Source organism: Sinocyclocheilus grahami, unplaced genomic scaffold (genome assembly GCF_001515645.1).
Source record: "Sinocyclocheilus grahami isolate Dianchi unplaced genomic scaffold, SAMN03320097.WGS_v1.1 scaffold1064.1, whole genome shotgun sequence".
Classification (NCBI taxonomy): Eukaryota; Metazoa; Chordata; class Actinopteri; order Cypriniformes; family Cyprinidae; genus Sinocyclocheilus; species Sinocyclocheilus grahami.
Window position 1 is genome coordinate 355,117 of NW_015506243.1, and position 17,529 is coordinate 372,645.

At 38.8% G+C, this 17,529-nt stretch overlaps 1 protein-coding gene across 1 annotated transcript in view; it reads right to left on the reverse strand.

Moving 5' to 3' along the window:
- The window catches only part of LOC107566254 (adhesion G protein-coupled receptor L3-like), a 54,834-nt gene that overhangs the window by 14,693 nt on the left and 22,612 nt on the right, over positions 1 to 17,529 (reverse strand). The window contains exons 10-14 of the mRNA XM_016251645.1: positions 15,650 to 15,716; positions 15,328 to 15,419; positions 3,697 to 3,942; positions 2,287 to 2,329; positions 269 to 365 (exon numbers count right to left, since the gene is read on the reverse strand). Of these exons, the coding sequence (XP_016107131.1) occupies positions 269 to 365; positions 2,287 to 2,329; positions 3,697 to 3,942; positions 15,328 to 15,419; positions 15,650 to 15,716 (545 nt within the window). The remainder of the gene's footprint in view (positions 1 to 268; positions 366 to 2,286; positions 2,330 to 3,696; positions 3,943 to 15,327; positions 15,420 to 15,649; positions 15,717 to 17,529) is intronic.

Here is a 17,529-nt window from a genome sequence, read left to right on the forward strand (position 1 = left end):
GTGAGTGAGTGAGTGAGTGTATATGGTGTGTGCGTGTGTGTGTGTGTGTGTGTGTGTGTGTGAGAGTGAGTGTATATGGTGTGTGCGTGTGTGTGTCTGTGAGTGTATATGCTGTGTGTGTGTGTGTGTGTGTGTGTGTGTGTGTGTATATGGTGTGTGCGTGTGTGTGTGTGTGTGTGTGTGTGTGTGAGAGTGAGTGTATATGGTGTGTGCGTGTGTGTGTCTGTGAGTGTATATGCTGTGTGTGTGTGTGTGTGTGTGTGTGTACCTCTGTTGAGTGTCGCTGAACTGTTAATGTCTCCAGCCATGAATGAAGACTCGGACTGCTTCCTCACCGTGTCATTCCACATGCGGCGGATTCGGCTCTGTGAACAACAACAGCGTTTCACACACACATACATACCTCACATAATCAGAGACAGATCGCTTCATCTGCTACACACTAATCAGTCAGAAATTAAACCAAACAGCCTTTCAATCTCTTAAACATTACAGGTTTGGAACGGCATGACAAAATGCTTAATAATTTTTTGCTATATCCTATCGAAAACGCTCCCAACACACTGTAGCAGTGTTTGTTTGTCAGTATAAGAATCGTGTGTCTGTTCCTCATCTCTCTGACATTTACACACACACACACACACACACACACGATCACGGGTCAGACGAGCGTGATTCTGCTGCATGTCAGATTCTCGTTACACGTTTGCACACGACTCCTGAAAGGCCAAAGGTCAAATTGGAAACCTTGTCTCCATGGAGATCAGGTAACCAGTCAAACCGTTACCATGGAAATTAGATATTAAAGCACAGATATGTAAAGCCTTAGATTTGTTTGAGACAAGGACAACATGCGATGGAAATCCTGCCTGCGTCTCGCTTCAGTATGAATTCTAAATGTTGCGATTGAATTCATTCTAAAAATCCTGTAGAAAACTACAAGACCAGTACTTTTTTTGCAGGATAAAATATATACTGCAATGTAGTATGTGACTATTTCAATATATCTGTGCTGTAAATATACATGAAATAGAGTTTTGGAACAGATTGAACTGTAAAAAGCACAAACAAATTAATATTTTCTTGCCTTTCCTGAAAAATACCGCAAAACCTTTTTTTTATTATATAAACGTATTGTCAAAATGTGCAGTAGACAGTAGTGCATTTTTGGTTTTGAACAGAATGTATTGTAAAAAGCATATATATAAATAAATTCATAATGTTTCTCATAATGCAAAGTGCTCGACCTTATATTTCCAACTCGACCTGGAAACAACATCTGCTACGACTTTAACTTAAACCATCTTACTTGCAATTTTAACACACTTCCAAATGGATAAAAACACCACACTGGATTAAAAATGCAAAATATCTAGTTTTATGATAATTGGAAACCATATTCTGAATGAAAAATGTAAAATAAGGAGGTAATGTGACAATGATATAAATTACTTCTATTAGAAAAGATCATCATTGCATACTGCATATCGTTTTACATGAAATAAAAAAATATATATATATATATATTATTAATATTAATATGGGTCAAGAGTTTGGAATAATGGAATTATTATTAATTATTAATTACATGATTTCTGAAGATCATGTGACACTGAAGACTGGAGTAATGATGCTGAATATACAGCTTTGATCACAGAAATAAATTACACTTAAAAAAAAATTCACAATTAAATAGAAAACCGTTCTTTTAATTTGAAATAATATGTCACAATATTTCTGTTTTCACTGTAAATTTTAATCAAATAAATGCATAAATTTGGTGAGCAGAAGAGACTTAAAAACATTCAAATATATCAATTACTTCAAACTTTTGACCATAAGTATACAACATTTACATTTATGAAAAACCCCTCCCTGACTCTTCCTGAAATACTGCTTCTAACACAATGAAAGTGAATGAGAGCGATGCACTGAGCTGCTCAGGTGTGTGGTGTGAAAGTCACAGAGCTGATAGTTACTTGTTCATACTGTAACTGTGAGGAGTTTGTCATACAAGGCGGGTGATGAACCTTGTGATGAAAGAAGAAAGAAAACAAGAGAAAGAGACAAAGAGAGAGAGAACAGAGCTGATAGTTACTTGTTCATACTGTAACTGTGAGGAGTTTGTCATACAAGGCGGGTGATGAACCTTGTGATGGAAGAAGAAAGAAAACAAGAGAAAGAGACAAAGAGAGAGAGAGAGAGAGAGTGAGAGAGAATACACACACACATGGACACTCACAAAATCTCTTGTGTTTGTGCTGCTGTGTTTGTGTGTGTTTGTACCTGCGATGCAGAGGAATATCGTCCCGGGCCGCGCGACGACGAGCTCCACCCAACCAACACACACACACACACACAGCACACCCAACACACACACACACACACACACACACACACACACACACACAGCACAGCCATTAAACCGTGCACCCGCTGTCATTTATTGCGTTTTCACTGGCATTGTGTTTCAGGACTGTCACCACTGATGTACTGTATAAAGGTTGTGTGTAATTCATGGAAGTGTTTATTTAATGATGAAGCATTAGAAATGAGTTCAGTAAAGTTTCATCAACTCTTGTAATGTCTCCATCAGCTGAAAACTGACTTGGCCTCATGTCAAGATGACAAAATGTAGTGAACAGGCCTGTAATTATAAGCCATTAAACCACTTTGAGTGGGCTGCTGTTTTATTTTAATATTATTAATATATTATTATAGTTTGTATTATTTTGAATTAGTTTAATTTTCACTTTAATTTTAATGTATTTAATTTTTTTTTAATATTCCTATTTATCTTTAATTTAATTTATTTTAAGTAGTAATTTTAGTACGCACGTACTAAGTACAACTACTTATTTTTTATCAGTTAGTTGCCAAGACAACTTTTCCAATTTCCATTTAAGCTTTTTTTTCTCTATAATATTTCTATTTTTCAGCTTTATTTAAATTAATGAACACTACATAAGTGTAGTGTCATAAGTACGATGGCTTATCTTCAGAACCTTTCCCGATCCGAAGCGTGGTGTGAAGCAAGGTTATGTACTCGCCCCGACAATCTTCGGCATCTTCTTCTCCCTGCTGCTGCGCCACGCCTTCAGTCAGTCAGAAGATGGTGTCTTCATTCGCACTAGGAGCGATGGCAACCTTTTCAACCTTGCACGTCTGCGCGCAAAGACCAAGGTGCGCAGGATCCTGATTAGGGAGATGCTGTTTGCTGATGACGCCGCCCTGACTGCCCATACCGAGGAAGCACTACAGCGTCTCATCAGCAGCTTCGCTCGCACTTCTGATGAGTTTGGGCTGACCATCAGCCTAAAGAAAACAAACGTCATGGGCCAGGATGTCAGCAGCACTCCCTGAATCTCCATCGGCGATCACCCCCTCGAGGTAGTGGAGGACTTTACATATTTTGGCTCCACCATCTCCAGCAACCTCTCTTTGGACAATGAGCTGAACAGCAGAATCGGCAAGGCATCAATAGCGATGGCCCGCCTGACCAAGAGAGTGTGGAACAATATCATGCTCACCACCAACACCAAGATGAAAGTTTTCCAGGCCAATGTCCTCGGCACTCTTCTCTACAGCAGCGAGACGTGGACTATGTACACCTGGCAAGAATGCAGACTTAACTCTTTCCATCTGCGCTGCCTGAGGAGGATCCTGGGCATCACTTGGCAGGACCGTGTCCCAAACACTGAAGTGCTGGCCAATGCAAACGCATTCAGCATGCACGCACTCCTTTCACAAAGACGCTTATGCTGGCTCGGCCATGTCTGTTGCAGGACGCAGTGAAATATGAAGATGAACATGCCCTGCAGCGAGTTAAAGATGGTGAAGAGGTACGCCATGATCACCGTGCTCTCGTTAACGTACATCAGGCCAAACGCCCAGGTCAGGCCCAGCAGACAGAGCAGCGCGATCGCTCCGATCACCCACGATCTGAAACACACACACACACAGCGAATTAGCCCTGAAAATACAGTCAGAACTCATTACTCGCAACGTAAGACATAAGTGCGAGATCAGTGGCTAAATTGGTAAATTTCTACCCAGCTCTCCACGTAAATTAAATATGACTTCAGTTAAAGTGAACTCCAAAAAGAACAAAAGCAGCATCAGTCATTCGCTCTCAGGAAAAAAGGTACAAAAGCTGCCACTGCTTCGGGATCGTTTCAAAACCTACTCACATATATGCATTAGATAATAATAATGCAATTTGTAAGACTAATATGAAGCTTTTAAGGCTAAACATAAAAGGCAACCGCTCCAAGGACAGACTTTATACCATTTGCACCAATAAAAAAACAGTTTTGGTAACAATTTACATAAAGCCTTTATATATAATGCATAATAATTATTTTTTAAATTTTTTTTATTTCAGTTTAATACATCAATTTAAAGTGAGAAATGTTGCCTTGTCCATAAAAATATATATATATATATATATATATATATATATATATACATATATACATATACATGCTATATTTTATTTTATTTCAGTTAATGTTTATTTTATTTCAAGCAACAAAAGTGTTTTTTAATGGTTTTAATTTTAGTTTCAGTTTTAGTTTTTAGATAACTATAATAACCGTGTAATGCACCAATAATATTAGAGTTATAAACCATTTTATTACTTATCTATATAGAAAATATAATGCATTACTGACAAACAAATCTTCAAGTATTATAATGCATTTTAGCCTTGCTTACAATGAAAATATATGATGCATTACAACATACATTATGAACACCTTTATAATGCATTATACATAAAGGCTTTAAGTAAAGTGTTACCAAGATTTTCAATTGAACAAAAGCTGCAAAGTTATCAGACGACTTCAGAAGACTTGAAATACAGCGCACACATCCTACACACTGCTTTAATAGGTCTTATTGTGTCCTTTCTGGAGTTTGACTGGTCTTTAGTTGATCTGAAAAGAGCAGTTCAGTCTCCCTGCTAAATTTATCCTGTGTTTCACAAAAGAAATGTTTGGAACGACTTGAGCAGAGTAAACATGACCGAATTGTCATTTTTATGCAAACTCTCCCCTATAAATACCATCCCGCATCTCTTTCTTTCATTCGGCGAGAGTTGGACGAGTCTGTAACGAGACACGTGTTGTGTTGTTTTCACCCGCGGGGCTACAGATCCACCCCACTGACTCTATCCAGCTCAATTTAACTTTAAAATTACACACATTTACATATGGATTACATCCAATATACCACTAATGGGACACGCACACTTCATAACATTATCATTAACTATAATTTCGAAAAATGAAAGAATAAGCCTCAGCGAGATTGTATTTCAGAACAAATATTTCGACTAATAAACACACTCTATTTCTACATTTTCTGAATAAATCATCAGCGCGAAACTGGATTTAAAAGGCTGTGACGGAAGTGATTTTAACACAGCTGTCGATCATTCAGTTGGCACAACATTGCAAATGCATCTTTGAGGAACAATTATAGTTGGAAAAAAAAACTATAAATGTTTAAAATGTGCTGTAAAAATCACTCAGCCTGGGTTTGATTTGAAAAAAATGTCTGTGTAAGTTTTAGTGTGTTGCGATGCTAAATGTTTTTTTTTTATTGTGTGTTACTAAAAGCACCGTTCAAATGTTTGCGGTCATTATTTATTTATTTTTGACAGAAATTAATACTTTTATACATCAAGGATTATTTTAAAAACAAATAATCTTAAATAAATTGATGCAGCTCAGAGATGGCATGAATGCATTTACACTACAACTACAATTGCATAAATAACGCTGTTAGTGAGAAAATTTCCCTTTTGAAACATTTTCAGTATATAAATATGAAATGATACTTCTAAATATGAAACAAGTGACTGTCTTGATGAGTAAGTCAGTGAATCATTCACCAATTTGTTCGATGTTTAAATGTCTGGTTGCTGAGGCATTTATCATGTTTGTTTAATGATATTTTGGTTTATACGCATGACTAAGGTCTCTTTTAAAATATACATTTATATTATTCCCCCCCCCCCATTTTACTTTCCAAAATATCAAAATCTGCAGTCTGATTGCTCAGAAAACCTCAACAAGACTCATGATTTGAAGAATCATTCACTTAATAAACACTCAAAAGCGTTATGAAGGAAGTATTTTCTCCCATCACATCTTCAAATGGAACTGAATGTCAAAATGACCTTGTCCTGATTCTCAATGCCTCCATTTGGAGTCATAAAACAGTTTGAGAGACACATCAGGAAACTTTAAGGGAACCGAAAAGATGATGAGCAGATAATGAGACAAACACCCACACATCCACACTCACACACAAACACACACACACACACACACACACACACACACACACTCACGCGCACACACACTCACTCACTCACTCACTCACACGCACACACACACACACACGCACACATGCACACACACACACACACACACACACACACACACACTCACACTCACGCACACACACTCACACACACACACTCACGCGCACACACACACACTCACACTCACGCACACACACACACACACACACTCATGCGCACACACACCCTCACACACACACACACACACACACACACACACAGGTTGTGTGAGTGATTGGCAGCACTTCATATTGAGCCGTGGAGGAAAACGTGAAAACAGGAAGCGAATGAAGAGGGTTTATTTGCTGTTATGAAGCAGAGCGGAGAGAGAGAAATATGAGCTGGAGGGAAGGAAAGACGGATCTGCTTACTTAATCTCCGGATCATAATCCTCATAACTGAAGAATGAAAAGTGGAAAAAGGAAAAGCAACAGAAAGTTAAAATAAATAAATGGACACTTGAGAGCAGAATGTGAAGGGAAATGAGGTTTGATCAGGGCTGGGTGAGATCTAATCATATCCATTAATATTTCACAAATATAACAGTACAGTAATGAAACAGCATCAAAATCAATTGAAAACAATTGAACATATGAAAAGATAACAACTGGAACTGGGTTGCAGAAACTTAACGACATGTTTGTACTGAATTTTAAATCAGAGACACTATTAAAACATCTCTGTCTTCATGCTCTCACACTCTCAAGAACAGAAGGATAGATGCCATGGTGCGGAAATTTCTCCAGCGATTAATAAACTTGTGACAAAAACGCTGTTACCGGTTACACTACTTTGCACAAAATATTTGTCAGTAGCTATGTTTCCATCCACCTATTTTTATGCACATTTTGGGATATCGCATTAAAAATGCTAGATGGAAACGCCAAGATTTGGATAAATTCTAAAAATGTGCATAAACTTCCACACGTCTGCGTTCCCAAACATCAGACATCCGAACGCAAGGGAAGATGACAACGTTTGTTATTGCGTTTTGTCTGGCGCAAGTCATTTATTACATAGGGAAATAAAGGACATTCATTAATTTTAATTATTAAGACTTTGCACCAGTTTCCCAAAAATATACATATATATATATTTTTTGCAATATTCAAATTTTGCACACAAGCTAAATTCCAGCTTTGGATGGAGACAGAGCTAATGATGCTCAGCATCTACAGTATAGTGCTTACTTTGAGCATGATATTTTTCTCTTTCTTTGAACAAACAAATTCTTATTACACTAACTGAAAAACAACAATAAAAGAGTGCAATGACAAACACAGATATATGGAAGATTTGTGGATCCCCCTTACTTTAAAAATAATGCTTAGCTTGTGGCTCATTGTTATTTTAACAATAAAACAAAGACAAACTCACTTATATTAGAAATAGTCAAAAATGTGCTTTTGTTTTTTGTTTTGAAACCAAATTGTCTTGTGAGTCTTCTCTTCTTGTAGCGTCCGTGGTTCAACTGAACTAAAGAGTTTTTAATTCTATAAAAAAGCAAAATGTGTAAAACCGATGACACCGACTACTGCAGTAAGCCTATTTATGGCCAAATAAAAACAGCATTAAAATCACTGACATATTCAAGATATTGGCCAATTTAAATCACAAGCAAAATCATTAATATTCAATATATCGTCCGGCTCTAACATAAGCAATAATCTATGTAGAAAGACAAGACAGAGCCAACTGAAAGACATAAACAAGATCAACTGCTGACACACACACACACACACACACACACTCACACTCACACACACACACACACACACACACACACACACACACACACACACACACACACACACACACACACACACAATCACCTTGACTATTAGCTGCATGTAACTTTGTGTGAGAACATACAGCTGATCAAGGTGAATTATAACAATACATTCAATATGCATATAAACTGGATTATAATTAGCATTTTTCACAAATATGATATAAAACAGAGCCAGAAGCGCTTACAAATGAAGCAATTATTTTCTTTTCCAACAAACAGTAAGAGAAAGACGGTGCTTAACCTTCAGAAACAAATCTTATATAAGCAGGGCTCTTATATATGTACATGCATAAACATATATTAATGTTACAATTTAACTAACTTTAACTCTGTAAATGAGAGAGACTGGAAAACACGATCATGGCATTTGTGTGTGATATTTACAGTATGTGACGATCAAGAGCAAATTTCAAGATGTTTTTTTAAGGGGAGAGCAGGCAATAATGGACGTGTTTGATGTGTCTCAACAAGAGCAATAAAGATAAACATTATAAACTCGAATAGCTTTTTTTCCGATAATAAATAAAGTTACAGTGATGTGTGTTTATAAGTGTGTTTTAAATGAGGCCCAAATGATGCTCACTTTATAACTCAGTACTCTGCAATCAGTTTGATCAAACCTTGGATTTACAGACGGCAGATTGCCACAGATAATGCAAGAATTTAATAATGCATTATTTAATAATGCAAGAAGTGATAGAATTTGCATTCCATTTAAAATCCTGGACAGATGGTCTAACGCTTTATAAAGGCATGCGACAGTGTAATGAATTTGTGGAAAGCGCCAAACCAATCGCACATTACAAAACTCTTAATTAGCTCACGCTCTTGTCGGAGTCTCTTCACCAGCGTTAAATCTCCATTTCTCGCTCTTGTCTCGAGGGAATAATATCCCGTATTTCTCACACCGATCCGGAAACCTCATCCCTTCGTTTCTCCTGAAGCTACAGTATGCAGATGTAAGTCATTCACACCTTGCTTCACTGTCTCTAAAACACACTCGTGCTGAAAAACCCCCGGTGCATCTGAAGTTTAATTGAACGAGATACTGGCGACTCGTTGCTGGGAGTTTAACAAACACAAGAGCCTCTCCTCCCTCAGGTATGGGATCGCCGGGTTCAAATGAACGTGAATTATGATAAAGAGAGCACTTTTAAAGCGTTTAAGTGAATTAGCAGCAATTTGTCATATCGTCTCGCTCCGTCTCAAGAGCTAATCTGCATCCCAATGGCAGCCGTGATTGAGTTAGTTGGAGGCAGAAAGTCTTGACGGAGACGTGAATAATGTCATCGGGAGTGCTGAGCGATGAAGACACGTGCAGAACTCTCTAGAGTGGGTTTATTTGAGTCACAGATTAATGAATAAAAGGAATGGCTCGTGACACACGGATCAAACCCAGAACGCCCACGTCAATCAGAGTCAAACACACACGCGAAATGTGTGCGTATGTATACACACACATGCATATGTACACACATATGTATACACACACACACACACACATATGTACACCTATATGTATACACACACACACACACACACACACACATACACACGCATATGTACACACACTCACAGACACGCATATGTACACACGTATGTGTACACACACACACACGCATATGTACACACGTATGTACACACACACACACACACGTCCACACTTATTTATACACACACACACATATGTACACGCGTATGTATACACACACATATATGTACACACACACACGTATGTGTACACACACGCATATGTACACACGTATGTATACACACACATATGTACACACATATGTATACACACACACAAATATGTACACATGTATGTATATACACACACACACACACACACACACACACACACACACATGTCAAGCGGGTTCAGGAGCTCAGAAGGACAGTTGACAGGTGGAGAAACAGGCTGATCTTACCAGTGCCACTCCACTACGACACAGCCGTCATAAGAGCGATAGCTGGACAGACATCAGCAGAAGACAAGAACAGAGAAATGAAAGAATGAAACAGACACACAAAATAACTCATTTGAAATGTGTACAAAGAAGCAATGACAACGGGGGTAACACAACACTCAAAACAATTCAGAATACCTTGAAATAGTTTGCCAAGCATTTTTCTTTAAAGGAAAAATGATACCTCTATTAATACCTGTAGTAGATACCCATGCAATAATGTATTTTTCGGCTGATTCAGTTACTGAAATACTTTAGAAATGAAAAGTACTTAATCTTGTGTTATTTTTTTGGTTTATTCAGCTCTTGTTGGATGCAAAACAATTTTATAATTATTCATAAGACATGAGAGGATAAATTGGCCACACCTCGCTTTTTCAGAACGATGAGCTTTGTAAAAATCGACGCGTTTCAGAAAGGCGGGGCATAGAGGAGAAACAATAATGTACAGTATGTGGAAAATAATGTTTTTTTAACTTTAAACCACATAAACACATTTCATTACACCAAATACACAAAATAATGCTTCGCAGCTTTAGATTTGAACAGCTATTACTAATGCATTTCTGTTTAAAGAGATAGCAGTCAATATTGAAAACTATGTAATTTTATAAACCCTCATGTTATTCCAAAAGTGTTTGACTTTCTTTAATGTGAAACACAAAAGATGATACTTTTGAAAACCTTCTCAGTGTATTTTGTCCATATAGAAAAAGTCATCAGAATCCAATGTTGGACTCCATTGACTTTCATTGTTTGGACAAAAACATTCATCTTTCATATATATTTTGTAGATATAAGGCTTAGAGGTTTGGAGCCACACAAGGATTTTTGGGTGAACCATCCCTTTAATTTATGTTCAACACAGAGTCATGTGTTTGTTCAGGTTTGTGAACATCAGTGCTGCTGCTGTTGTCCATTGTATGATTTATAACAGTCGTGTCTAAGAAATAAAAAAGATTTAAAAGCATGTGATGTGATTTATAAGGCTATTCGGAAGGTCGAGTTATTAACCGCAAACCAACCTACGGCCGGCCTGCTCCGCTCACAGAGGTCATGACCTCTACGCCTCACATCTCACACAACAAATCCAGATATATGCCTTCATTTATGTGTGTGTGTGTGTGTGTGTGTGTGTGTGTGAGAGAGAGAGAGAGAGAGTACAGTGGCCACAGGTCCAGAGCTCTGCTAGTGCACTTCAAACGGAGACAAAACAGCACATATAGACTTTTATAATTTACAGTCTGCCTCATCTGGGAAAGTGGACCAGAAATATAGACAGCGTCAGCATCTGAAGAGGGCGTGGCTAAATGTCTGGCCAATAAAATGTCCCTTGAGGGACAGTGCCCCGCCCATTTAATTATAAATAGCAGCTGCCACCTGTCAATCACTTGACATATCAACACCCTCCTAGATGGGACGCTTTTTAAAAGAAATGAAAACTTTTATTCAGCAAGAGTGCATTCAATTGATCGAAAGTTAGAGTAAAGACATTAATAATGTTACAAAAGCTTTCTATTTGAAATAAATGCTGTTCTTTGAAAAAAAAAGTGAAACTGTTTTCAGCATTGATAATAACTAGAAAGGTTTCTCGAGCAGCAGATCAGCATATTATACTGATTTCTGAAGATCATGTGACACTGAAGACTGGAGTAATGATGCTGAAAATACAGCTTTGATTACAGAAATAAATTACATTTTAACATATATTCACAGAAAAAAACAGCTAGTTTGAATTCTAATAATATTTCACAATTTTGTATTGTACTTTTGATCAAATAAATGCAGCCTTGGTGAGAAAAAGAGACTCTTTCAAAAGAATTGAGTAGACTCCATTATATAGAATACAGAATTACTCATATCATGAGATGAGATTTTGGGGTTGAACATCAACATATAAACACACTCACAGTTTTGTAAGTGTTTCGGTTTAGTCTCTTATTAGAGAAAGCAATCAGACGTCTACAGATCAAACTAACACAGCCGAGTATGAAAACTACTAACAAGAGACTGTCATTATCTCATTATTAGCATGAATAGAACGCCTGATTACAAGAATTATCCATTTAATCTCAGACCCCATGGAGGGAGGAGATGTGTGGCTCTAATAAGACCCTCGCTCGTGAATTAATCAAACTCATCACCTCCGCTGTTGTCATTCGGTTTTACACGGTCCCCTTCATCATGAATATCAAGAAATATTTCTAACAAACTCTCCATAATAGAGCGCAGCAGCAGCAGCAGGGCTCTGGAAGTAAAAGTCCCATTTGCTTCTTCCACAGAGAAATTGATTCAGCAATAACATATAAACCGCTCGAGACAGAGATAACATGAGGACCAAAACTGAAGATTGAGAACTACACACTACACTACCCATAATCCTCAAGCAGGATCCACCAATCAGAGACGCTGTCACTCTGGGAATCTTGACAGCAGAGTAACAGTGATCGTTCAGTCTCATAAAACATTGCAAAGGACATAATCGAATCAGACTCTACATCACCAATTTATACCCTTGTCAAGTTATTTATTTTTGTGCACAATTTCCCCACTTGAAAGGAAGAGACACATCATCAATGGAGGCCTTAACTGGATTCCACTCTTCTTTTCTTTGCATCAATTATGGTGAAATGTAACAATTTTGTAGCAGAAAGGTGAAAAACATTTAAACAGAAACAATATGGAGCTTATAATATGACAAAACTAATTGAATTTGTATTGTGTAAATTTGAATTATCGACAAGTGTCATTTAACAAAACTCAACATTATGTGGCATTTAACATAGTACAGAATTAGATTATTTTGAACTTGAATTATTATTATTTATTTTTTTGTTCTGAAATCTTAGAATGCAAATATCCAGTTTTAAAAAAACACAGCTTCAAGTTTTCAAAGATGAAGAGGAAATTCGGAACATCAAACTCAATACTCTAAAATTCAATACACAGAAATTCAGATCGTACAGAAAGTAGGTCAGAGGTAATTCACAGGGAAGAGTAGATGATCTCCACGAAAAAGTCAAACGAAGCCTTTTGGCCAATTAGTAGTTTTCTGGCATGAACGTGCGGTTTAAGATCTACCTGATCATGAATCGCCCATCAGAGTTAGTGATTCTTAAACATTTATGGTTTATATACTTATATGTTAGGTTAGCATTCTCAGCATGTGAAACATTTGTCTAAGCCAGTGGTTCTCAACCTTTTTTACTCCAAGGCCCCTCCAAAAATGCATGTATTCACTTCAATCAGATATCCATCAGGGTTCTCTGGGTGAAAGGACACGTCAGTCCAGTTTGTCCCTTTATCATGCGATGATGCACTGGGAAATCTCGCCTCATCCACAGCAGTAATACTACAAGACCATTGGCTCAAAGTGTCTGATTAGCATGCATCACACACACACAAGCACACACATGAACAACTGAACACACACACATCATCTCACTGTCCTGGTCTCTATGCTGGATCTGAGGGGACAGACATAAATTAGCATATTTATAGTCCTTTCAGCACTCTGCTCTCCTGAGTGGCTGCTGTGTGGCTTCGGTGATGAATATTCATGTGCATGCGGAGGTTAATTTGGGCAGAATGTCTGCTGCTCTTTCCTGTGAAATAACACAGATCTTCAGTTAACGAGAACCTCCCCACTGAATACACAGACGGACACACCTTGGGATACCTGTGCCAGTTTAACATTCACCTCAACCTACAACAGCAATATAAAAAATTAGCTATACCAGTTTCTCTGTAGATGTTCAATGGTCATAAAAGAGAGCAGCATAATGACTGTCTCCAAACACGTTTCCACTTTTCCGTCCCATTACCTGCCATTGGTTTTGTCAGGTTACTTGAACAAACTGAGCTAATCAACTGATCTGAGCGAAATATAGGAGAAAATTTTGTCTAAAATGTTTTGTAAAACCACATTTGGACATCACATTACATTTGTAGGGTAAACGCTAATGCCTAGTCCTGATGCATTTCGAAAGCAAAGCATATGGCAGAGTTTTTAGACATCTCAAAAACCCCACCCATAACAGATCCACCTTTCAGAGCCTCCTCCCCAAAGCCCCCACCCCTCACAGACCACACCCACCACAGAACCCATCCCATCAATGACTCCCCCTACTGCTGACTCCACCCTTCACATAGTCACTTTTCATAGATTCAACCCACCACAGGCCCCACCTTTTAAAGGCTCCTCCCTAAAGGCTCCACAACTCACAGACTACACCTAAGCTCCATGCATCATATAAATTCACATTTAAATTTAAGACTCAACCCATCACCTTTCAAAGACTCTACCCTAACAGAACACATCCACCAGATGCCCCACCATTCATGACGGGCTCCACCCACCACAGGCTTCATCTTTCAAAAGCTCCTCCCTCCAAAGAGCCAATCCTGCTTGCTCCATCTTTTATAATCCACACCTCTCAAAGGCCGCACCATAACAGAACACATCCACCAGATGTCCCACCCTTTACAGGCCCATCTATGACTGGACCCACCCCTTCACAAACTCAACCTCTCAGACACCACCCTCCACAGGCTCCACCTATGAAAGACTCCTCCACAGAAGACCAAGTCCAACAGACTCCACCCCCAGACCCCACATTTCGGAGACTACACCCACAAGAATCCACGCCCAACAGAGCATAGGATCCCCCTCCAAAGAGCCCATGCCACAAGCCCCATCCCTCACCAACCACACCTCTCAAAGATCCCACCTACCATAAGACCCCACCTTCCATCCCTCAACGACCTCACCCACCACAATTTCCATCCCTCATATAAATTCACCTCACACACAACAGGTCCTACCTCTTTAAAGGCTCCTCAGCAAAGACTCCACCCTAACAGAACAAATCCACCAGATACCCCACCCTTTATAGACTACTGGCGCCACCCTTTCACAAGCTCCACCTCTCACAAACCTCATCCTAAAAAGGCTCCTCCCTCTAAAGAGCCAATCCCACTTGCTCCACCTATCATAATCCACACCTCTCAAAGACTCCACCCTAACAGAACACATCCACCAGATGCCCCACCCTTCATAGACCCCACCTACGACTGACTCCACCCCTTCACACGCGCAACCTCTCAGACTCCACCCACCACAGGCCCCACCCATCAAAGGCTCCTCCCTCCAAACAGCCCATCCCACAGGCCCCACCCCTCACTGTCAGGCTTACTTGATGTTATCAAGGCAACCAGAGTCTGGCTTCAGGATGGCGGTGTGGTGGAACATCTTGTAGAGAGCGATTCCCAGGAAGATCACATTCAGCTGGGAAGAACAGAAGCACAGGATTAGTTGAGGATTCACACGTGAGGAGAACAGAGGGTTGTTTCATAAAACAAGTTTACCAAACAAGCCAGGCTTATTTCAATTATTCTGACTTATTTTGAACCAAATCAACTGACAATAAGTCAGACTAACTGAACAAAACCTGTCTTATTTGGTAAACTTGTTTTATAAAACAGGCCCCAGGAGTGTTTTAAATCAGAGCTGGTTACCATGATTATGAATGTGGCGGGACCTATAAAACTCCAGATGAAATAAGTATCCAACCGCAACCAGCAACTGAAAATTAGAGAAAAACATGTCACTCAAGCATCAAATCCACACACACACACACACACACACACACACACACACACACACACACACACACACACACACACACACACACACACAGATTTCAGCAAGACTGTGCGTGAGGACCAGTGTTAATTTCATTGATGAATAATTTTCCATGATTTTCGTCAACAACATTTTTTCACTGACGAAAACGAGACGATAACGAAAAACAAAAACAATGATGAAAATCCATTGACATTTTTATCAACGAATATAAATGAGACGCAAATATTAGGGAGGGACGACTGGACATTACTCATGTAAGATCACCAGATTACATCTTCAGTGAATGTAAACTGCTGGGAGAATATCGGATGTGTGCAGCAGTGTATTGAATCTGTGTGCATTCAGTTTTAAAGGGACAGCAGATTAATTTAGTTTCTGTTGTCTGTGTCCTTGTTGTTAACGAATCAACAAAAGAAAGAGAGAAAATCACTCACTGCTCTTGAATGAATCACTTTAGTAGCACTAATAAGGATTAATCTAATTTTAATTTAGATAATTAAATATGTCTGCTTGAAAGAATGAAGGATGTTGTAAGCAAGTTGTTATAAAGAATGCAAATTATATAACCATTGGTATTTCAAAAGAGGACCATGTCCTTGTTTCTTTATGAGAAGTGGTTTTATTTCATTTTGAGATAAAGACATGTTATGTGTCAAAGCAGTTAAATCTGTGTCTACATTGCATGTTCAAATCTTTCATATTACCAGATGCTTTCTCCAGGAATACACAATGAGTTTAGAAATTTGAGAGAAATGCTTAATAAATGCATTACACTGTAACTAAACCCATTAGATTTTAGTTGACTAAATCTACTGACGACTAAAACTAGACTAAGACTAAAACAATTCAGATGACTGAAATGTGAATAAAACTAAATGGAATTTTAGTCCAAACACTGGGAAAAAAAGAAAAAAAAAGAAGAAGCTTATCTTACTTATTATTTTTGTCTTGTTTCTAGTCAAAATATCTAAAAATGCTTAAATTAAGATGCATTTACTAGATAAGCAAAATTACGTAAGATATTTAGTCTTGTTTCCAGGAGGGAAAACAACTACATTAAGTACATTTTGCTTAAAACAAGTAAAATTATCTGCCAGTGGGCTAAGTAAAATATTCTAAAAACAAGAGTATTTTACTTACCCCAATGTCTGGGTAAGTGACTTGTGTGTGAGTGTGAGTGTGAGTGTGAGTGTGTGTGTGTGTGAGAGAGAGAGAGAGAGAGAGAGGGAGTGTGCGTGTGAGAGAGAGAGAGAGAGAGTGTGTGTGTGTGTGTGTGTGTGTGTGAGTGTGAGTGTGCGTGTGTGTGTGTGTGTGAGAGAGAGAGAGAGGGAGTGTGTGTGTGTGTGTGTGTGTGTGTGTGTGAGTGTGAGTGTGCGTGTGTGTGTGTGTGTGAGAGAGAGAGAGAGGGAGTGTGTGTGTGTGTGTGTGTGTGTGTGTGTGAGTGTGTGTGCATGTGTGTGCGTGTGAGTGTGCGTGTGTGTGTATGTGTGAGTGTGAGTGTTTGTGTGTGTGTGTGTGTGTGAGCGAGAGAGAGAGAGAGAGTGTGTTTGTGTGTGTGTGTGTGTGTGTGTTTGTGTGTGTAAGTGTGTGTGTGTGTGTGTACGTGTGTGAGTGTGAGTGTGTGTGCGAGAGAGAGTGTGTGTGTGTGTGTGTGTGTTTGTGTGTGTGTGTGTGTGTGTGTACGTGTGTGAGTGTGAGTGTGTGTGCGAGAGAGAGTGTGTGTGTGTGTGTGAGAGTGTGTGTGTGTGTG